Source organism: Myotis yumanensis, unplaced genomic scaffold, assembly GCF_028538775.1.
Source record: "Myotis yumanensis isolate MYYU_CA2020_CCGP unplaced genomic scaffold, mMyoYum1.0.hap1 SCAF_1, whole genome shotgun sequence".
Classification (NCBI taxonomy): domain Eukaryota; kingdom Metazoa; phylum Chordata; class Mammalia; order Chiroptera; family Vespertilionidae; genus Myotis; species Myotis yumanensis.
Genome location: NW_027223752.1, coordinates 70242754 through 70258910, shown reverse-complemented (window position 1 = coordinate 70258910; position 16157 = coordinate 70242754). Strand labels below are relative to the sequence as shown.

General features: G+C 40.7%; 1 protein-coding gene across 5 annotated transcripts in view; it reads right to left on the bottom strand.

Moving 5' to 3' along the window:
• TTBK2 (tau tubulin kinase 2) overlaps positions 1 to 16157 on the bottom strand; it is a 147934-nt gene that overhangs the window by 24977 nt on the left and 106800 nt on the right. For all 5 annotated transcript variants that reach the window (XM_070424262.1, XM_070424272.1, XM_070424280.1 and 2 more), the window contains 2 exons: positions 10248 to 10405; positions 1522 to 1738 (listed from right to left, as the gene is read on the bottom strand). In XM_070424262.1, the coding sequence (XP_070280363.1) occupies positions 1522 to 1738; positions 10248 to 10405 (375 nt within the window). The remainder of the gene's footprint in view (positions 1 to 1521; positions 1739 to 10247; positions 10406 to 16157) is intronic.

Here is a 16157-nt window from a genome sequence, read left to right as displayed (position 1 = left end):
AATAAAAAAATAAAAAATATCCTCGGGTGAGGATTAAAAAAGAAAAAAGAAAAAACAATGAGGCTGAAATAATTACATTTACTGCTAAGTAAAAATTGAGAGTTTCTACCAAAAGATCTCAACTAAAGGAACTTCCAAAGGAAATATTTCAGGAAGAAAGATGAGTCCAGATTTAGAAAAGAAAAGAAAAAAATAAGAAAGATGAGTCCAGGACTTCCAAAAATGCAAGGAAATGGTAAACATCTTTTAAAAATTAATATAAACATTACTTGTATGAAAGTACAACAACACTAATATCTTATTTTTTTAAAGGATGGAATTAAAAATAGAAGAGAACTAATAGAGATTAAATAGTGATAATGGGTGAAAGAAAACTAAATAATTAAGACTTATGCCAAGTACCATTTCACTCTCTCATATACACAGACACCCATATGGGCTGGCAACTAGGTGTGGGGGTTTGTGTGTGTGTGTGTGTTTTGTTGTTGTTTTTACCATGAGAACAGTTTGCTCCTGGTGCCATAAAGACAGCCACAGCTGTCTGACAGTGATCGCCTGACAATTTTTTCACTACTTATTCCTGATTACTATTAGTCCAAATAATGCATATTTAATAGCCAGACCACAGTGCACCATATCACAGCTACACAGAGAAAGTTTTTGCACATGACTCCCATGACTGAAAGTATATACTGTTTTAAAGTATATAGTTAATTCCTCAGAAGTGATTATAGAGGATTCTTTTCAAGATGTATTCCTCATTCATAAAGCATGACTAGCCAACTTTCTATCAGTCATGTTAACAGGTATGAGCCCTAAGTCTTATTTTACACACGTATGAACTTAACCTCTTTTGCAATTAAACCTTAAAACATAGGAAGCACCAAAAACTAACTGATTTCTAATTCCTTGCCCCTACATACCATTTATCTTCATATAATCTCCTATGAAAATGGAAATGACGAGGAACAGTAAGATCAGAGAGAAATTTGTGGAAGATTACTAAAAATTAATCATTCAATTTAGAAATCTATATCTTTCCCCATACTTACAGGTGGACCTACTTGCAATTCCAAAGAAGAAAAAAATCAATGTCATTTGTTCAACATCCACGTTGTCAACTCATAAACAGTTGTGTGATGCTTCCCACTTCTAACTCTCCCTTTCCCACCTCCATCTGAGACAGTTTTCAGAATGGGTACTCATAGCTCTATCAGTCCACACCAAAGGAGTCTGGGGTCTTGTCACATTATTTAGAAAGACTATTAACTTCTGTTCTATAGATGTCTCTTCTTTTTTCTCAGGGTCTAGTTAGTTTTTTTAAAATATCTTTATCTTTTTCACAAAATATAAGATGAAGATTAATATTTGGTATCCATACTTCAATATTTTGGGCAAAATTAGCCAAAATACTGCAATTACAAATATAGAAATAACTAGCAATACTGTCTACTTCTCCTACAACAATAGGAGAAAATAAGTACACAGAAAGATATTACTTCCTATGCAAGAAATACACACCTTACAAATTCCAAACTTTATCTTGTTCCTGTTGGCATCCATCTCTTCCCAGACATCCTTCTCCTGGGGATGAGTGTGTCCCAGAGATCCAGGCAATTTATCTGGTGACATACCAACGGGGATGCCATTCTCCCCATCACTAAGCTGTTCATCTGGAAACACCTCATCTGTATTTTCTCGAAGCAAGTCCCCTGGGATGGGAGTGGCATTAGCAATTCTAAAAATGAGAGGTGAAGAAAAGGCAGAACTTAAAAATACCAGAATCAAAAATTACAATGAGACTATTTTCCATTTTGTTTCTGGAGTTAAATGATGAAGTCTACATATCATTAAAGAGTAAAACAAAACAAAACCCAACACCTTGGAAACAGGCTGTGACAATTCTACAAAATAAAACGTCTACATTTTGATCAACAGAATTTTCAACCTGATTTAAAAATAAAAATTCCAATATAATAACTCACTAATTTAATAATTACTTTAAAAGTTAGAAACATTTGGTCTATTTTCTAAGAAGTATTTTTCAATTTTTATGTTCTGTTTTTTACCCATTTTTCTCAGAGAATAACAAAAACTATAAACAGGAAAATGTTAAGAATAATAATGATATAAGCAGGTATCAAATCAATTAAGTTATGCTTTGAATAGTGTAAAATGTGCATTTGTTTTTTCATTTACAGACTTTTTACTAAGTACCTACTCCATGCAAGGCCCTAGGAGACATAATCGAAAGGAAATTCTTGCCCTCTAGGGGGAACGAGAAAATGTGCAATTACACAGTTAATCCATCTGCATGAACTGACCAGGAATGATACAGAAAATATAAATTGGCACTTTGTATATATATTGCTTTCAAAGGAACTTCATGCCTGTTTACATGGTTGGTCATCTCTCTCTCAGACTTCTGGCCCATGAAAGGCTTTTCTAGTTCTGTTATCACTAGTGATTAGGCCCCTGCCAGCTCTAACATTTCATAACTCTACACTATACTCAATTTTTAAAAATACTGCTGACTGAACACAGTATTTAGTACACAATGAAACCTTTTCCTAGAGGTGATCTGGAAGGTTTAAAAGTAGAAAATCAGTCTTCATTAGATTATACTGACATAATTATTATGAGTGATAAAATAAGGCAACTTAGTGCACCACTCTAAGGATAGCATTACACCCGGGCCCAGATGTCATAAATGCCATGCTGTGAGAACAAAGATCAGTCATTTTCAGGGACTTGTCAATAGGTTAGAGGTAAGTGATATAGAAAAGCACTGGCCATGGCTCTCAGGAAAGAAACTTAGAGCCTTGGAAAGTAGTACCTGGAGTTCTGACACTAAGAACATCTTGAAAAGGTAAGTTTGGCCTAAAGTAGTTCAAATGAAAGGATTATAAAAGCAAAGTTCAGGAGGGGGATGGGTAGAGGTAGAACAGGGGATAGAGGGGATAAATGGTGATGGGGAAAATTTTAATTAAAAAAAGTAAAGGTAAGAAATAAATTGGCTATTAAAGGATTTTTCAGGTGTAAGTAGACACTAACATATGTTACATGGTATGCTAAGTATTTATTGAAAGAATTCCCTCTATCCTGAGGAAAAGCACTGGCAAAAGGAAAAATGTTTGAGTTCAGGAAGCTCAATCTACTAGCCCCATATCCTCCCCTCCCCCCATTTTAATCACTGAGTGGTCTTCCAAATCCTTTTTCCCACATGCCTACTACTTTGCCTCTTTCCAACTACCAATTACTTGGCATTTTCTTCTTCCACTTCTCCACCTATGAACTGCTGCTATTTTTACTCTATCTTAATTTCCCTCGTATCTCTTAGACTTCAATATAATACCACACACTTCCAGGAGCTCTCCCATCCTCTCCACACAGGCTGTCTTCCACATAACTCAGGTTCCTCTCTGTACTTACTCTCCCACTTTTACTCCTTACATTATTTTCTTTCTTCTCCTAAAATTCTGATCAAAACCTGGATTTTGAGATACAAAGGTAAGAATTCTTTTCCAGAGAAATTATGTTAAGGAATAAGAATGAGAAAGTATATATGAGAGTATTATGTTAAAGAATAAGAATGAGTGAGAACACTCTTTTATGGATAATTAAGACCATTACAAACTTTTGAACAATAATAAATACAGTGGCAGAGCTGCCTCAAACCGATTGTCGGACTTCAGTGGTAAGGCCAGGGAGGGTTGGGGGACAGGAGGGAGGGGAGTAAGAGATCAACCGAAGGACTTGTATGCATCCATATAACCATAACTAACCAAGGGAGGGCAGGGGCTTGTCAAGGGTGGGGGGGAAAAAAGGACACTTATGTAATACCCTTTGTAATACTTTTAGCGAAAAAAACAAAAACAAAAAAAAACAACAAAAAAAAGAATGAGTGAGAAAATATGTGTGAGAGTATTATGTTAAGGAATAAGAATGAGTAAGAAAGTATGGTGAAAATATTTTTAGTATATGGTCTGTGTTTGCAGGCTAGATATAAACTATAGAAGCAGATTAGGAAAAAAAAAAAGAGGTGTATGGGAGAACTGGAAAAGTAGTAAGAATGGACATCCTTTTCGTATTCCTTTCCCCATCATCTAAGTCAGGGGCTGGCAAACTAGGGCTTCTGAGCCAAATCTGGCCTGCTCCCCTATTTTCTGTTAATACCATATTTTGGCACACAGTCACACTCATTCGTTTCCATGTTGTCCATGGCTGCTTTAGCACTACAACAGCAGCGATATGGAGGCAGAGACAGCAGAGTCCACACATTTTTATCTGGCCCTTTACAGACAAGGTTTGCTGACTTCTGATTTGAAACATCCTCCTACCTTCTCCTGAACTTACTTTCTTCTTCTAGTAAGAAATTCAGAGTTGTGGGACATACATAATCATATTTTTCTCTTTAACAATGATTCTCTAGGGCTTTCTAGTTATCCTCCATAACATTTGCAAACAGAGACTTCAGCAAACTTTTTTTTTTTTTAAGAGAGTGGAAGGGAGGGAGTGGGGGGAGAGAAACATCAACGTGAGAGAGATATATTGATTGGCTGCCTCCCACACATGCCCTGGGATCAAACCTGCACCCCAGGTAGGGACATGCACTTGACTGGGTATCGAACCCAAGACCCTTCAGTGTGCAGGCTGAATCTCTAACCCAGTGGTTCTCAACCTTGGCTGCACATTAGAATCACCTGGGAATCTTTTTAAAATCCTGATTTCTGGGCCTCATCCTCCAGAAATTCTGTTTCTTTGTTACTAATGTTGTGGCCTCACCCCATAACAAAGAAACAGAATTTCCAGAGGATGAGACCCAGAAATCAGGATTTTAAAAAGAGCCCTAATCGGTTTGGCTCAATGGATAGAGCGTTGGCCTGTGGACTCAAGGGTCCCAGGTTCGATTCTGGTCAAGGGCATGTATCTTGGTTGCAGGCACATCCCCGGTGGGGAGTGTGCAGGAGGCAGCTGATCGATGTTTCTCTCTCATTGATGTTTCTAACTCTCTATCCCTCTCCCTTCCTCTCTGTAAAAAATCAATAATATATATAAAAGATTCCCAGGTGATTCTAATGTGTAGTCAAGGTTGAGAACCACTGCTCTAACCACTGAGATCACCAGCCAGGGCAGCAAATGTTTTCTTTAAGGGCAGATAGTAAATGGTAAGCTTGTAGGTCTAATACTTTTTTTTTTTTTTTTTCAATTCAGCTAGTTTAAATTCCGTGCAATCTTTAAGCTGTGGGCCAATATGTATTATACAAGTATCAGTCTGCCTTTTTAAAGGAACTTCAACTTATAAACACCATGCTAGGTATTTATACCATTCCTCACCAGTAAAACGAGACCAAGTTAACTACCCAATCAACTAACAAAAGGAAAGCTAGTCCTTTGCTGTCTGCCTCCCACTTGCACTACCTTTTCCCTAGCCCTTTTAAACGATTTTTTTATTTCCCCCCAATTTTACTCAATGTTTTTTTATTAAATATTCATTTGAGTATATTCTCCATTGTGTATTTTATAATTTACTAAATTCTGAGATACCATTTTTCTTCCTTTTCTTTCAAGTCTCATTTCTTTTTCTGTTTTCTTTTTCCTTTTTTTCTCCCTGACCCCACCCCTTTTGGGGTCTATTTCTTTTCTTTCTTTTTTTAAAAAATTTATTTTATTGATTTTTTACAGAGAGGAAGGGAGAGGGATAGAGAGTTAGAAACATTGATGAAGAGAGAAACATCGATCAGCTGCCTCCTGCACACCTCCTACGGGGGATGTGCCCGCAACCAAGGTACATGCCCTTGACTGGAATCGAACCTGGGACCCTTCAGTTCGCAGGTCGACACTCTATCCACTGAGCCAAACCGGTTAGGGCTCTATTTCTTTTTTTTTAATAATTTTTTAAAAATTAATTTTTCCATTACAGTTGACATAAACATTAGTTTCAAGTATTCAACATAGTGAATATTTATATTCCTTACAAAGTGATCCCCCCAATAGTTCTAGTACCCATCTGACACCATATAGTTATGACAATATTATAGACTTACTAGAGGCCCGGTGCACGGATTCGTGCAAGAGTGGGGTCCCTCGGCCTGACCTGCGGGGATCAGGCTAAAACCGGCTCTCCGACCTCTCCAGAGGGGTCCTGGATTGCAAGAGGGTGCAGGCAGGCTGAGGGATCCCACTAGTGCACAATCAGGGCCGGGGAGGGACCGGGGGAGGGCTCCAGGACATGTCCAGCCCGTCTTGCCCAGTCCCGATAGGCCAGACCCTAGCAGCAAGCTAACTTACCAGTTGGAGCGTCTGCCCCCTGGTGGTCAGTGCATGTCATAGCAACTGGTCAAACAGTTGAACAGTCAGACTCTCAGCATATTAGGCTTTTATTATATAGGATTCCCTATGCTATGCTTTATATCCCTGTGACTATTTTTTATAACTGGCAATTTATACTCTTAATCCCTTTTACCTTTTCCACCCATCACTGGGTAGAGGTGGGGGTATCTATTTCTATTCTTAGTTTTAGGTGGTTATCCATATCTTCAAATGAATGAGCATATTTAATTCCATTTTGGCTTTTGTCTTAGTTTTCTCTCTTTTTAAAATAACTTTCTTAATGGTTGTCCCCCCTCCCCATAATTACTTTTTTCTTTCTTTTTTAAAAAAAATATTTTTATTGATTTCAGAGAGGAAGAAAGAGATAGAAGCATCAATGAGAGAGAATCATTGATCAGCTGCCTCCTGCGCACCCCCTACTGGGGATTGAACCTGCAACCCAGGCATGTGCCCTTGACTGGAATTGAACCCGGGACCCTTCAGTCTGCAGGCTGATGCTCTATCCACTGAGCCAAACCAGCCAGGGTACTTTTTTCTTTTTTCCATCACCACATGGTTGTTTTTCTGAGAGAAAATGTCGTTAGTATGTATTAAATTTTCTGATTTTTTACTATAATACTTTATGTAACTTTAAAATCTTTTTGTTGTTGTTCTTTTTTGTGTTATTGGAGTATTTTACAAGATTCATAGTTTAATTAGTGCCATCTTCTGTCAGTATAGCAAAGTCCAAACATTTGAGTGGATTTATGTTTTTTGTGGTCAGGGGAGATACGTGTGTTGTCTGATTTCATAGTTCTCCGTTCTAGTATGTAATTAAATTTTTTTCTCCTTTTGTTCCTCTGCAATTATTGATTTACTAGTGGCCTGGTGCACGAAATTCGTGCGGGGGGGGGGGGGGGGGAGGGGGGTTGTCCCTCAACCCAGCCTGCACCCTTTCCAATCCGGGACCCCTCAGGGTATGTCCAACTGCCAGCTTAGGCCCAATCCCACAATCCAGGATCTTGCAATCTGGGACCGCTGACTCCTAACCACTCACCTGCCTGCCTGCCTGATCACCCCTAACCACTCTGCCTGCCGACCTGCTCGCCTCCAACTGCCCTCCCACAGGCCTTCTTGCCCCCAAATGCCCCCTCTTGCCAGCCTGATCACCCCCAACTGCCCCCCGCTACCAGCCTGCTTACCCCCAACTGTCCCCCCTCCCGGCCTGACTGCCCCCAACTGCCCCCCTGGCAGCCTGCTCGCCCCCAGCTGGCCCCCCCTGCCGGCCTGCTCGCCCCAACTGCCCCCCCCCTCCCCGCCGACCTGATCACCCCCACTGCCCTCCCCTCCTGGCCTGATTGCCCCTAACTGCCTCTGCTTTGGCCCCACCACCATGGCTTTGTCCGGAAGGACATCTGGAAGGTCTCCCAGAAGGTCTCCTGGTCTAATTAGCATATTACCCTTTTAATAGTATAGATTGCCTTTCAGCTCCATATCCATCCATTTTTCCTGTTTTATGAAAGTGGATCTGAGGCCTTTAGATATTTTGCTTCCCCAGTGGGCACTGGAAAGAGGTTGCAGGAGGAGAGTGCTCTGCTTTGGGTCCCAGTGTGCAGCTCGGCAAGCTTCTCCAGCATGTGTGGCTTTCCCCAGGGCGGGGATCCTGCAGCATCAGGGCCCCTTCAGGGCCTGTCTCACACGGACAGCAGCAAACAACAGCTTTCCCGAGCAATCCCCACTACCCATAGGTTTTGTAGCAGAGTGTGTCTGGTAAGACACCCCCAGTAAATAGCTTTCTTTGGTACCCCAGAGGGCAGATTTTCAGCAAATTTTACGAGTGTGGCATCAGAGTGACTTCTCTCCCATCCAATGAGGGATGGGCATACCTTCTTCAACAAGGTCAGTATGTATCTCCCCTGGGATCCGGTCTGGGGGAGCTTTGTTTGGATGCTTAATCTCGGCCCTAGGAGTTGGAGCTGCACTTTAGTATATTTGCTATTTCTGTATTCTTTACAGTTTTCTCTAATTCTTACTAGTTAATCCCACGTTACTCCATTTTCATGTTATAGGTAATGATTCTTTCCTTGTTCAAATTACTATGTAGTTTCTCTGTCTTGATTGAACCCAAATGAACACATGTTCTGTCCTTTAAAAATCAACTGATAAAGGGCACCTCTCCCTTCTTTGTTGTTGTTTTCTTCCCAGAAGCTATGTGTTTTGAATCATGCATATTTGTTCCTCCCTGTAGTTCATAATCTGATCTATTTGGACATTTTTTAGTATGTTTGTTCTTGGGATGGTGTAGTCTTTCTGGTGTTGGTTTTAGATCAACCTTAACTCCCATGGCTAATTTTCTTCCTCACAGTTTTTACTGATCTGACTTTATAAAGCCTTGTGGCAGGGTTGGGTAAGGCAGGTCCAGAAGAGATAGCCACGCATGGACTTGGTGTTTTGTTTTTCCTCTTTTTACTGAGTTATTTTGAAGTTTGGGCATCCTTGGTCTTCAAATTATGCTAGGACATGGTTTTTGTGTAGTTTTATTTTTTTTCTTTCATGTTATTCTTTTATTTTAGGAGGAAACATTGGCAGATGGGAACTTACATTATCTTCATTAACTTCAGTTATCTTGAAGTCCAATCACCTGGTTTTTGCAAGTTGGAGGCTTATCTACTTATAACAAAAATTAAAGGCAAGCCCTAACCGGTTTGGCTCGGTGGGTAGAGCGTCGGCCTGCGGACTGAAAGGTCCCAGGTTCGATTCCGGCCAAGGGCAAGTACCTTAGTTGCGGGCACATCCCCAGTAGGAGGTGTGCAGGAGGCAGCTGATTGATGTTCCTCTCTCATTGATGTTTCTAACTCTCTATCCCTCTCCCTTCCACTCTGTGAAAAATCAATAAAATATATTTTTTTTAAAAATTAAAGGCAAAGGAGAACAAAGGCCCTAAAACAAAAGCCAGAATTTCTATACAGCTCGAGCTCTGTGACTAATACTTACCTAAAGTCAGATGATTCACTCAGTATTACAATTATTTCCCATTTATAAAATGGGGTGGCTCGCTGGGGGTTCCAAACTCAGATAAGCATGAAAAACATCTGATAAATATGATTAAGTAGTTCTTGGGTAAGTCCTTCAAATAGATATCTTAAGCAAACGTGTGGCGATTCTGATGTAACTAGTCAGGGTCTCACATTTAAGAATTCTTAGACTAGCTAATTAAGGATAACATGTTTAGTTATATGAGTCCATGTAAGCTTTTCTGATCAATAAGCTCTAGGGATTCAATCTTTCAGTATAAAATCAGAGCAATAGATTAGTGATAAAATGTCCCAATTAACTCACATTGTATGAGAATTTTTTACAATTTACTTTTTAATTTAAAACCAAACAGTTTAAAGCAACCAGAGCAGATAAAAAATGGGTCAGAAAAAGAAGACAACCTGCCTCCCCAAAAGCAACTGTTTATGCACAGAGAGAAAACAACACAAAAGACCAAGAAGATGGAAATACCATAACCTGTTTCTAATACACTTTGAAAATTGATCACTCTCATAAGAGGAACAAGCTACATATTTTGTTCCCACTAAACTTAAGCACAGTATAATTAGATATACTTTGGCTCATTCTGTCCAGGGCCCCATGTATTCTTTAGAAGTAAATGTAAAAATTCTCCTCATTTTAAAGATACGAAAATCCACTGTAAACCTGACATCAACTCACACAAGCTCTAAGCTCCCATTTCACAGTATGATCTATAAACACTTTCTAAGAACAGCAAACCTGAACAAAGGCATATACAAGAGCAATGTCAATTCAAGAAAATCCATAGGCTTTCACCTATGTCTAGCATTTGGTCATCTGTAGGCGTCTGGGTGAAAACATTTCTGCCAGTGTAATGCATCCAGGAAACACTGCTAAATGAGCAGCTGAGGACATACCCGATTGCTGCAGGGGTCAAGCGGGTGTGCAACTGAGGGGTGGTAGAAGTAGTGGTGGTTGTTAGGGAGCCATCAGTTCCAGTCTTCTCCCAGTCAAAAGGGTCACTCTCAAATACGCCAAAGGTTTTGATGCTGTTGTCAAACACGGATGTAAGAAGCTAAACCACAAAGAAGAAAAAAACTAAAGTAAGCCAATAGTAAACAACGTCATTTTATTCTTTAAGAGAAAGCACCCAGACTCATGAATTAGTTTTGTAGATTTTTTTTAAAAAACCTGATGGCCTGGCCAGTGTGGCTCAGTGGTTGAGGGTCGACTCATGAACCAGGAAGTCACAGTTCAATTCCCGGTCAGAGCACATGCCTGGATTGCAAGCTTGGTCCCCAGTGGGAGGCATGCAAGAGGCAGCCAATCAATGTTTCTCTCTCATCTATGTTCTATCTCTCTATCCCTTTCCCTTCCTCTCTCTAAAAATATTAAAAAACAAACAAACCATGACGATACAAAGAGGGGAATTTGAATAAGGACTGTATGTGGATGATAAAACTGAATTAATATTGATTTTTCTCAGTTGAGGGACTAGTTTGTAGTGAGTAGAATGTTTTTGTCCTTGGAAGATGCATACCTACTTTCAGGTGGTTTAGCAACAGGAAATATGTGTTGTATATATCTGTATGTTTTCAGTTGCAACCATCTACATCAGGGGTCCTCAAACTTTTTAAACAGGGGGCCAGTTCACTGTCCCTCAGACTGTTGGAGAGCCGGACTATAGTTTTAAAAAAAACTATGAACAAATTCCTATGCACACTGCACATATCTTATTTTGAAGTAAAAAACCAAAACGGGAACAAATACAGTATGTGTATTTGCATGTGGCCCGCGGGCTGTAGTTTGAGGACCCCTGATCTACATGATCTATTTTGTGTGTTATTTTTGGTCAAAGGAGCATTTCTATATGGTTCAAATTAAATAAGTGGCCAGTGTTAATAGCTGGTGTGTATAGGTGAAGGGGCATACAGAAATTCATTATGCTTTTTACGTTTCTTTTTTGTGGGTTTGAAAAATTCTTAAACTGTGTGTGTGTGTGTGTGTGTGTACACAATTATCAAAAAGAAATCTGCCGCCCTCGCTGGCATGGTTCAGTGGAAAGAGCGTCAGCTCTCAAACTGAAGGGTCCTGGGTTTGATTCCTGGTCTAGGGCACATGCCTCGGTTACAGGCTTGATCCCCTCGGTCAGGGCACATGCAGGAGGCAACCAATCGATGTGTCTCTCTCACAATGATGTTTCTCTCTCTGTGTTACTTCTCCTCTCTTCCACTCTCTCTAAAAATCAATGGAAAGAATAACCTCAGGTGAGGATTAAAAAAAAAAGAAATCTGCCTTATTATTTGATTTATAGTATATATAATTTGTTATTTTTGCCATTAAATTCAAAAAGCCTAATGTAATCTCGAGAAACCTCTCTCAGAGACCTTTCCTTACTGTTTTTGACAGTTCATACCATTTTCCATTTTATGATTAGGGCCTCATTTTTTCCTCACCATTTCTCTTATTCTGTATCTATTAGTATCTCATCCTCAAAGATTCATCTTGTACATTTCCTACCCCCGTCCTGGAATCAGCACTTCCTCATTGAAGGATTTTGTGAAGGTTTGTTAAGGCTTTAAAAAGATTATTCTGCCTATTAAGTGAAGAATAGAAGCCATAAAGGGGGTGGGGATGAGGGTGCTAGGAATAGATGTCAGTTAGGAGGCTACTGAAGTTGAACCAGCAGTAACAGTGGAGGTGGTAAAAAGTGGTAGGATCTGGATATAATTTGTACAGCCAACAGAACTTGCTGATGGATTAGATGAAAGCTAGGAAAGTAAAGCATAAGGAATAATTTACATTTCTATCCTGAGCCACTGGGTAAATGTTGGTACCATTTACTAAGATGAAAGGCAGTGAGTTTGAGGACTGGGATATTAAAAATTTTAGAGTTTAGGGAGGAATAAGGAATACAGATACAACATTGGTAGTCACCAGCATATATATATTAATAGGTAGTATTTAAAGCCATAAGTACGGAATGATGTAATCTAAGAAAAGCAGGTAGCAAAGAGGCCCAAGGGTAAGGCTAGGGCAGTGGTCGGCAAACTCATTAGTCAACAGAGCCAAATATCAACAGTACAATGATTGAAATTTCTTTTGAGAGCCAAATTTTTTAAACTATATAGGTAGGTACATTCAACTTTAAATTCAACTTTAAATTCACGGTTTTCGTCTTCCGTTTTTCTTTGCTTCTTCTGTGTAGCCATCTCAAACAGGGCACCTAAAAAATATTTCATTTTATAATAATAAAGCCACCAACACAAAAGAATTATAATTCTTAAATTGATGACAAAAATACCTGTAGGATTTGCAGCTGGTTGGAAAAATACAGGTAACTTTATGCCTCGAGTAGGTATTTTTGTCACCCGCGCGCGATCTGCGGACACGACTAGCACTAACCACTGCACAATGGGACTGCTGACTGACTGGCTCACATGCATGAATCGCGCACCTCCCTGTGCTGCGTATCCGACGGCCCGCCTGTGCCGCATCTCCTGTCGCCCTACCGGCTCACACCCCCCACTTCTTGTAATGCCACTTCTTCAAAATAGACTCGCCCAGGCCGAAAACCGACTTTTGCGCATGGGCCACGAAGTTTCAATCGCACTGTACGTGCACGCCCGCACATGGTATTTTGTGGAAGAGCCACACTCAAGGGGCCAAAGAGCCGCATGTGGCTCACGAGCTGCGGTTTGCCAACCACTGGGCTAGGGCACTCCAACATTAAGATGGAAAGAAGAAAAGGACTCGGCAATGGAAACCAAGAAGTGAAGAGTGAGGTAGGAAAACCAAGTGTGTGGTGTTCTAGATACCAAATGAGCAGTTTCACCAAGAAAAGGGTCAAATGCTATCAATCGTAAGTTTATTATTATTTCTGATTATTTATTTACTTATTTTTTTAATTAAATCTTTATTGTTCAGATTATTACAGTTGTTCCTCTTTTTTCCCCCCATAGCTCCCCTCCACCCGGTTCCCACCCCTCCCTCTGCCCTTACCCCCCCCCCCCAATGTCCTCATCCATAGGTGTATGATTTTTGTCCAGTCTCTTCCCGCACTCCCCACTCCCCTTTCCCCCCCAAGAATAGTCAGTCCATTCCCTTTCTATGTCCCTGATTCATTATAAGCAACAGTTCTTTCTGTACATCAGATTATTTATTCACTTGATTTTTAGATTCACTTGTTGATAGATGTGTATTTGTTGTTCATAATTTGTATCCTTACCTTTTTCTTCTTCTTCCTCTTCTTAAAGGATACCTTTCAGCATTTCATATAATACTAGTTTGGTGGTGATGAACTCCTTTAGCTTTTTCTTATCTGTGAAGCTCTTTATCTGACCTTCAATTCTGAATGATAGCTTTGCTGGGTAAAGTAATCTTGGTTGTAGGTTCTTGGTATTCATCACTTTGAATATTTCTTGCCACTCCCTTCTGGCCTGCATAGTTTCTGTTGAGAAATCAGCTGACAGTCGTATGGGTACTTCCTCGTAGGTAACTGACTGTTTTTCTCTTGCTGCTTTTAAGATTCTCTCTTTGTCTTTTGCCTTTGGCATTTTAATGATGATGTGCCTTGGTGTGGTCCTCTTTGGATTCCTTTTGTTTGGGGTTCTCTGTGCTTCCTGGACTTGTAAGTCTATTTCTTTCACCAGGTAGGGGAAGTTTTCTGTCATTATTTCTTCAAATAGGTTTTCAATATCTTGCTCTCTCTCTCTTCTTCTGGCACCCCTATAATTCGGATGTTGGTATGCTTGAAGTTGTCCCAGAGGCTCCTTACACAATCTTCATATTTTTGGACTCTTTTTTCTTTTTGTTTTTCCGGTTGGGTGTTTTTTGCTTCTTCGTATTTCAAATCTTTGACTTGATTCTTGCGATTCTCTAGTCTGCTGTTGGATCTCTGTATAATATTCTTTATTTCAGTCAGTGTATGCTTAATTTCTAGTTGGTCCTTTTTCATATCCTCGAGGGTCTCACTAGATTTCTTGAGGGTCTCATTAAATTTATCGGCAGTCTCACTAGACTTATTGAGGGTCTTACTGAATTTATCGGCGGTTTCTAGAAAATTCTTGAAAAACCTTGTAAGTGTGGTTTTAAACTCTATATCCAGTCATTTGCTTTCCTCCATTTCTGTCATTTGTGACCTGTTTCTTTGTCTCTGCATTTTTTATGCTTCCCTGTGTTGGTAGAGTGGCTTTGTGTGCTGGGTGTCCTATAGGGCTCAGTGGCTCAGCCTCCCCAATTACCTGAGGTGGGCACTCTGGGTGCACCCCTTTGTGGGCTGTGTGCACAGTCTTGTTGTAGTTAAGCCTTGATTGTTGTAGGTATTACTGGGAGGAATTGACCTCCAGGCCAATTAGCTGTGAGAATCAGCTGTGTTTGCAATGGGAGAACTTCTATGCTGGAGACACCCTTCTGGGGCCAGACTTGCTTCAGTGGGGCTTTGGTTGCTCACTGAGTCTGCCCCCTGAGTGTGTCCCTTATGGATCTGAGGAATTGTAATCTGGATGGTCCCAATCTGACCACTGGGTACACTGGCTCTTGGATCTCTAAGGAGGTGCTAATTTAGCCTCTGCCTGTGGCTACCCAGCAGGAGCTACTGAGAGATCTGCAGATTCCTCTTCTTTGTTTGGGGTTTGGAGGTGCCCAGATGAGGCCCAGCTGTGAAGCAATGCAAGCTGCTCTGGGGCCTTGGGCCTTCTTTTGGAAGTTCTGGGTCTCTCTGATCCAGCTGTAGTTTGTTAGGTAATTTTCAGATTGCAAAGGGCCAGGCCTTTCATATGCAAAAGCCTCTGTGCACAGCTTGGGTGGGGCGAGGTCTCAGGGAATCAATAGGGCGGAGCAAACAGCTATGGCTGATCCTCAGTCCTACCCTAAGAGGCCCTGCATCTCAGTGTCCCAACAATCGCTGCAAGCACCTCTGAGAGAAAGCCGCCCTCCAGTTCTGACCGATGCCAGACAGTCCAGTGTCTCCTCGTATGAGTCTTGGTCCCCAGAGACTCGCCTGGAACTGGAGTTCAGAGCAGTCGGGAGCTTGAGACTCCCTCTGGATTGAAAAAGACAACCGCGTCCTCAGTTGCCAGCCCTTTCCATGTGCGCCTCCATACCTCTGCACTTTACTTCCGCACCTCCTCTGAGTCTCAGTGTGCTTTTCTCTTTCCTTCTAGTTGTAGAATTTCCACTCAGCCAGCCTTCTTGTGGTTCTGAATGATGTCCGTTTTGTCTTTTAGTTGTATTTTTGAAGTAGTTGTGTGAGGCAGCAATTTCCGGTGTTTACCTATGCCGCCATCTTGGTTTCTCTTTCCTTGGGTCTATTTCTGATTATTTAATCAATTTGTCTCTCTCTTTCACCCAGAGAGTAGTTCCAATAGGCCGGTACATGTCTGATTCTGCTCATCATGTATCTAACGCAATGCCTTATATGTGACTGCAGTATTGTGATCTGTAAAAATATATATTTGGTCATTCAGATAACCAAATTATATTCCTCATATATATTTGGTCTTTGTCCAGAGTTCCTAGCTTTCAGCTCCCAAAACCCTTGGAATTTTCTGAGCAATAATAGCAATGAAAGAATCTTTCTTCTAATATCTGATCTAGTCCTCAGTTCCTGAAATCACTTCAAAGCTATAAAGTTGAAATTTCTGTCTTGTTATTCATAACAAGCTCCTTTCCACCACAACTGGGTTCATGGTCATCAGGTGGCTTTTGGGAAGCACCTAAGAATGAGAGCTGGTCACCAAAAGAACCCACCCTGTTATTAGAGGATTGGAACCTTCAGTCTCACCTCTCTGGCCTCTGGAGGAGGGAAGAGAGGGCTAGAAGTTGAA